Source organism: Panthera leo, chromosome D1, assembly GCF_018350215.1.
Source record: "Panthera leo isolate Ple1 chromosome D1, P.leo_Ple1_pat1.1, whole genome shotgun sequence".
NCBI classification, from domain to species: domain Eukaryota; kingdom Metazoa; phylum Chordata; class Mammalia; order Carnivora; family Felidae; genus Panthera; species Panthera leo.
The window spans coordinates 62,115,839-62,123,630 of record NC_056688.1 but is presented as its reverse complement, the minus strand read 5'-3'; the positions used below and the strand labels follow the sequence as shown (position 1 = coordinate 62,123,630).

Here is a 7,792-nt window from a genome sequence, read left to right as displayed (position 1 = left end):
GCAATAGGAAAAAAAGTAAGGAAAACCTCAGATATTTATAGGGAATAAGCAAGATAATCAGGGAGTCCTAGCAGGAGAAGAGGGAGAAAAAGGGATAGTGAGTTTGTTTGAAGAAATAATGGCCAAAATTTCCCAAATCTGAGGAAGAAAAAAAAAAACCCTCTAACTTCAAGAAGCTTAAAGGACTCCAACTAAGATAAACCCAAAAGGGTCCAAAGACACATTACAAACAAATTTCCAGAAACCACGACAAAGAGAAAATCTTAAAAGTGGCAAGAGAATCCATCATGTTCAAGTGAGCTTCCATAAAATTATCAGTGATTTTCAGCAGAAATGTTATAGATCATAAAGGAGTCAGATGATATATCCAAAGTGCTGAAAGGAAAAAAAAAACTGCTATCCGAGAATACTACCTGGCAAAGCTCTTTCAAAAATGAAATAGTAATAAAGACCTTCACAGATAAATGAAAGCTAAAGAAGTTCATCAATACTAGATCTATCTTGCTAAGAATTGCTACAGGAACCCGAAGTTAAAAGGACACTAGACAGCAACATGAAATTATATGAAAATATAAAGCTCTTTGGTAAAGCATAGATAAATACAGAATCCTGTAATACTGTAGTAGCAGCACATAAATTACTTTTAATTCCAGTTTAGAATTTAAAAGATAAAAGCACAAAAAATAACTATGAGACTGTGCTAATGGTACAAAATATAAAATAATGTAATCTGTGACATCAGTAACAGAAATTGGGGGTAGGAAAGATGTATAAGAGTAACATTTGAATAGATTATTATAACAATATGTAATTTTATGCAGTCCCCACAATAGCCTCAAAGAAAATATCTATATAAGGTGCACAACAGAAATAGGAAAGAAATCAAAACATGCCACAACAAAGAAATTAATGAGACACAAAGAAAGGAAATAAGAGAGGAAAAGAACTAATTAAGGGACAAACAGAAAATAATTAACAAAATAAAAATACTAAGTCCTTTCTACCATTAATACTTTAAATGTAAATGGATTAAATAAACATAATGACAAGACATGGAGTAATTGAATAGATTAAAAATGCAAGATCCAACTATATGCTGTATACAAAAGACTTTAGATATAAAGATATAAACAGGTTGAAGGGAAAAGGATGGGGAAAGATACTTTTGCAAATGGTAACCAAAAGAGAGCAATGAAGTCCATACTTGTATCTGAAAATAAACTTTAAGTAAAACTGTCATAAGAGACAAAGAAGGATGTTAGATGATGATAACAGGGTCAAATAATCAGAAGGATCTAACATTTCTGCCATTTTGTAGGTCCTGAAAGTATTTTTAGAAGTCCATTTTTATTTATGTATAGCATTTTTACAGTGTATCTCTTTGCATAGATTCTTTAATGGTTATTCCACATTTTATATTTATATACATAGCATCTCAGCCTCCTGATGTCCTCATTTGACCAGTTCAAATGAAGTATAAAAACTTTACCTCCCTTTAAATTCTTTTGCCCCCCTGAAAAAAACTGTTAGAGAGGGAGGGAGCCAACCCATAAGAGACTCTTAAAAACTGAGAATAAACTGAGAGTTGATGGGGGGTATGAGGGAGGGGAAAGTGGGTGATGGGCATTGAGGAGGGCACCTGTTGGGATGAGTACTGGGTGTTGTATGGAAACCAATCTGACAATAAATTTCATATTAAATAAATAAATAAATAAATAAATAATAAATTCATTTGCCCAATATAATTTGTAATTACCATAAACATTTCTTTAACATAAATTTAGAACCATATCAACAAGGTTATAATTTCCCTCCAATAGTCTAACATAATTTAGAAATTGAAGATGAGAATAAAAGATTACTGTATTTATCTTTTTTCCCCCTTACTATGTGCTTTCTTCTTTCCAGATCTCAAGGTTTCTTCTTTTATGTAATTACTAGACATTGGCCATTTAGGAGTTTTCTATAGGAGACATAGTCAGATGACTAACTTATTTCTGAATTACAGTCCAGAGGTTGAAATCTCATCAGACTAATGACATCATAGTATATTTACTAGTTTCTCCATCAGGAGGACAATACCGAGAAAATAGAGAAATTTTGGTAATGATGAGAAAAACATACCACATATTTTCCAGAGGAAAGTAACAAATGTCATTCAAACTAGAAATTCCAATCACTATTTGAAAACAAGACAAAATGGCACCTGTCAGCAGAATATCTCTATGATTTATTCATTTCTTTTGATAATTTACTCAGCTTCCCATTGCTTTTTGTTCACGGGAACTTGGGTTAATGATGAGACTACTTCTTCACTGGGGTGAGAAGGTGAAAAATTCAGAGTGTGCAGGGCCACATCAGTGACTTTGGGATTCTGAAAACATTTACTGTCCTTCTCAGGTCCTACCTTGGTCAAAAACAAAATAGTAATCTTAAAAAGGCATCTTTAGACCATGACTAAACAGCCAACAGAGTATTGTTTTCCTTCCCCTTAACCTCTTCTGTGAAAAATATCCCCTCTATGTGCTGTAGGATTTGATTTTCTTTGAACCTGAAAAGATCCTTATGACACAGTCTCGTATCTGCTTGGTTTTCACTACATAGACAATAGGGTTCATAGTGGGAGGCAGGAGCAGATAAATATTGGCCACAATGATGTGGCAAGATGGAGGAATTGTGTGGCTCCCAAAACGATTAAAAAAGAAGCAGAAGAAGGCTGGACTGTAGGAGAAAACAATGGCACAGAGGTGGGCAGTGCAGGTGCTGAAGGCCTTCTGCCGAGCATCTGCTGAGGAGAGGCTCACCACTGCCCGGAGGATCATGGTGTAGGAGACTGTGATGCACAAGATATCAAAGCCCCCAATCAGGAGGGCAACCATCAGACCATAGATGACATTGACCTTGATATTTCCACAGGATAACTTGGCTACAGACATGTGGTCACAGTAGGTGTGAGGAATTATATTCCCTCTGCAGTAGGGCAGGCGCTTGGTAAGGAAAGTGAAGGGAATGATGAGGAACACCCCTCTGAAGAAAGTAGCAAGCCCAACCTTTGCAATGACAGGATTGGTGAGGATAGTTGAATAGCGCAGAGGGTAGCAGATGGCCACATAACGGTCCAGGGCCATAAGCATGAGCACCCCAGACTCCATCCCTGTGAAGGTGTGGACAAAGAACATCTGTACCAGACATTCATCAAAGCCAATTTCTTTGAGATGACACCAGAAGATGCTGAGAGCTTTAGGGATTGTACTAGAGCACATGACAATATCAGTTAGGGAAAGCATAGCTAAAAAGTAATACATGGGCCTGTGCAGGGAGTCCTCTAAGTGGATGAGGTAGAGGAGCCCACAATTCCCTACCATTGCCACAGCATACATGGAGCAGAATGGGAAAGAAATCCACAGGTGCATGTCTTCCAGTCCTGGGACTCCATTAAGAATGAATGAGGCTGGAGTCCAGTTTGTTTTATTCAGCATTAGCATGATCAATTAGGCTTAACATTCATGTGTGTTTTCCTAGAGTAGGCAAAAAAGAGAAGAAAAATATAGCTTATATATACTGCCTCCCTCTCACCTCAACATTTTAAAATTCCATAGTGCATTTTAATGATCAGTCAAAATTTCTAAGGTCCAAGGATTAGTTTTTATTGTCTATTTGTTTTGCATTGATTAAGTCATCTGTTCATCTAACAACTTCTTATTAAGCAACTCAAGTTCTCATCACCGACTTCACTATTTTTAAAATATTTCCATCCTCATAGATTTATAATTGAGTATAACTCTGTTAATGACTTCTCTAAAGAAATTTTTGTTAGAATACCTTACTTACCATTAATAACTATATGCATCTCCCTATTTTTTCCTAACTTTTCCCCATTTTTTTCCTAACTTTAGCAATGGGACACATTTCAGTTGGGTTCTAGTGGGAGACAACATAAATGGAAATTTAATATTTCTAATCACACATCAAATTCATTTCTCATCCAAGAGAAAAATTAATTAATCCAAATTCCCTACTTACAATTAAACTTCATTTTCAAGTTAACTAAATATTTGGGGTAGATAAATGGCATCTCCCTCTTTCATTAATCTCTTCATTTCTCATAAATATTTACTGAGCTCTTACAATGTGATCCTGTGGAGAATAAGACACAATTTCATCCTTTAAAGAATTGAGAGTTTAATGGAGAGACCAAGTGCACAGAAATAATCACAGTAAATGTAATAATTACAGTAAACATAAAAAACTGAAATAGAAGTATGTACATTGTCTTAAATAAGCAGTATGTTATTAAAATGGATGTGTGTTTTTGTTGGTGGGGTGTTCAGAGGAGGGATTGGTGATTGTCAAGAAGGACCATGTTGAAGAGAAGGCTTTTGGTATGTATTTTGAAGGAAAACAAGTTGTAAGGGAGATACATTTGTAAAAGAAATTCCAGAGGAAATAGTCAATAAGTACAAGTATAGAAATCAAAACAAACACATAAAGTAATCAATAAAAAGAAATCAAAACGATCAAGTCTATGAGAATTCACTTGTATGAAAGTAACAAATGATAACCTGGACATTTGCCCAGGAGCTAGATCATAAAGAATCTTGTAATGATAATACCTAATTCCTTGATAATGGAAAGTAAATACTAAAGAACTCACAAGAATCCAAAGGGTCAGGAATTTACTCCAAGGTGCTTTAAAAACTTATTAAGCAACGAAAAAATCAGAATCTTCCTCCTACCCCTCATGGGAATACTCTCTACCTCTACCACCACCACCCCATCCCCAGCAATGAGGGCAGAAGAAGGATATGAAAAACTTTGAGATATTGTGGTCTTTGCTCAATAGGTAAGCAAAATAAGAATTAATGGAAGATTGAAGCTGATTAAACTTGCAGGTAATCATTTATCTAGCAGATCCACAAACAAGCAATTTATGTAAAATTTCTGTTTCCTGAAAGGAAAGGACCTCTGGCCAAAGTTGCCAAACAACCTGATTGGTTTTCTTTAATCACCTTCCCAGTAACCCTATAATAACTAGAAATAGGAAAAGGTGCATATGATTTTCCATAGAAAATTGTCAACTAATATGGTAGAAATTTCACCAATTTATTAGGCAGAACACCTGGACCCCAGAGCTGATTTTTGTAATTCACTTAATCTCCTTGAGGTGTTTTTGATCTTTCAATGTCTCTAAGATCATGTCAGTACAATAAAAGTAGGGTCTTGGTGAAATACATGGATTTTAACCCCATCTTTCCAATTCCTAAAAGTATACATGTGGACAATTTATGTAACTTCCTTACAAATATATTACCTATCCTTTTAAATACTGATAAAAATATTATTGTAAGAAATACAGATTCCAGAAACCAAATACTGAAACACACATTAAGCCACCTAGTTAATGACAGAGGAAACAGATTAAGAACAAAAATGGCATTTTCAAGGGTCATCTGGCTAGCTCAGTCGGTAGAGGTTGAGAGTCTTGATCTCAGAGTCGAGAGTTCAAGCCCCAAGGTGGCACTAGAACTTACTTTAAAAAAAGGTATTTTCAGTATTATATTTTCAATATTATTGAGTCAATGGATGTGTGTTGAGAGAAAAAAGAAATACACCTTGTTCCCTAAATCATGTCATACACAAAAACAGGTTTAGAAAAATATAACAGCTAAATGTGAAATGTAAAATACACATCCTCTTTGGTATTTGGAGTATGGAAAAATTTGAAAACAACACAGCTGACCACTGCCAGCATGAAGCCTGCTTGGGATTTTCTCTTTCTCTCTCTCTGCCCCTCCCTCTCTTTCTCAAAACAAATAAATAAACATTTAAAAAAAATATGTACCAGTAAATTGAAAACTGAAAATATTTTTATGGGATTACAATTGCACTTTTTGGAAAGATGTATTTTTAAAAAATACTAGATAAGCATTCCTTTGATAAGCATTCCTTTTATACTCCTCAATCTCCTTTTTATCTGTACAGCTGTAGTCACTAAAACTGGCTTTATACTCACTCAATAACTAGTTCCCATTTTCAATATATTTGCAAAACTCTTCAAGATCCAAATTAAATACTTAAGTATTAACTACAAATTTAAGCAGCTTTATTATTCAATCAAAATAATTTGATACAACCGAATTCAGTTTCTTCCACAAGGAAATTTGACTTATATTATGCTGGCTTATAGACAGGATTACTGGAATAGTAATATTAATACATGACTATCACCAAACTTATAAAATGTAGTTGATATTACCTGTAGTATATCCTCATTCTTCAACCCTATAGGTAAGAAAATTTGTTTTTATATCCATGTTTTTCTTTTCATATGAGAGTTGTTTGCTCCATGTGGCTTTTACTACCCGGACACAATGGAATAAAGTCATAGCTCAGTCTCACTAGAAAATAATAAAAGAAAATTGCACTCTGATTTTGAGAAACAGGGGCAGGACAGGTAAGAAGCAAGAGCAATCTGGTCATTGATCTAATGGTGGAGAACTATTTTCTAACTGTTCTTCCATTTCTCATTGTCATGAGAGTGATTCATGCCCAACTTCCACCACCACTGAAATAAAGATTCCTATTTATATAGAGATATAACACAGAAAATCATAATCACAATAGCATTATGCTGAATCTTAATGCCATAGTTTGAAAAATACATATTTAATAAAAACACCCAATCCCACACAATATTTCTGCATTCAAATTGTGTGAATGAAATCAAAGATTTATTTCTGGAAAAATAATAAGCAGTTGATATATACACAAACCCTTCTCCACTTTATCTTATTGACAATCAGAAAGACAGAAACAAATACAGACAGGAAGAAAAAAAGAAAGAAAGACAAAAGGAGGGAAAGAAAGAAAGAAAGAGGAAAGAAAGAAAGAAAGAAAGAAAGAAAGAAAGAAAGAAATCTTGTCACTAGCCCCTCTTTTGTATGTCTTAAATACCTTAGTTCCTGGATAGCAAAACAGTGGGCAGAATGCAGTCTAGTCCAGGTATTTAAGATCTTGTTAAAATAAATCGCAATCCTAGAATGACTGTGCATGTGCAGCAGCCTATCTTCAACTTCCTTGATATCTGTACTATTGAACCAAGACTTTAAAGGAAAATGTGTGTTATGTGTCCCAAGGGACCATGTCAGAGTATTGGAGACACAAGTGTTGGTGTGGGGATCAAGCTATCCTCTGCGGGAGGAAGAAAAAGAGCTATAACTTTCCATTCTTAGTGCCCAAATATTGATACATAAATAAGTGAATAATCTCATATGTGTGTGTTTGTGTGTTAGCATGTATGTACAGGAAAGTAGAGACTGAAAATGAGCACAAGTTATTTTTACATAAAACTAGGACTTGATATTTATCACACATTTATATTTTCTTTTCCCCCATCATTGTCCTATGGAAAAATAGATCAAAAGCACTTAAGCAGAGAAGTTTTTCATTCACACACTAATTCATTTTATAATTTCTTCTTTTATTCATGTATTATTTCATCTTTCCTTTTGATGGCTGTTTATTGAAAACTTTCTATTTTCTAAGCTATGGTAGGAAATATGTAAACATGATCCCTGGTTTATTTTTTGTTTGTTTCAAGATTTTATTTAAAATCTAGTTAGTTAACATATAGTGTAATATTGGCTTCAGGAATAGAATTTACTGATTCATCACTTACATATAAGTGATGGCCCCTGGTTTAAAAGCTTACTTTTAAGGGAGACAAATGATGACTGTTATGGCAATATAAAAAAGAAAGTCACCAAAAGATTAGGCTTATTACACCCACATA

At 34.3% G+C, this 7,792-nt stretch overlaps 1 protein-coding gene across 1 annotated transcript; it reads right to left on the bottom strand.

Moving 5' to 3' along the window:
• Window positions 1–2,519: 2,519 nt before the first annotated feature.
• On the bottom strand, window positions 2,520–3,485 carry LOC122201236 (olfactory receptor 52N4-like). Its single transcript, XM_042907152.1, has one exon. It carries the CDS (start codon window positions 3,483–3,485, stop codon window positions 2,520–2,522), a length of 966 nt encoding a protein of 321 aa, XP_042763086.1.
• Window positions 3,486–7,792: the final 4,307 nt, after the last annotated feature.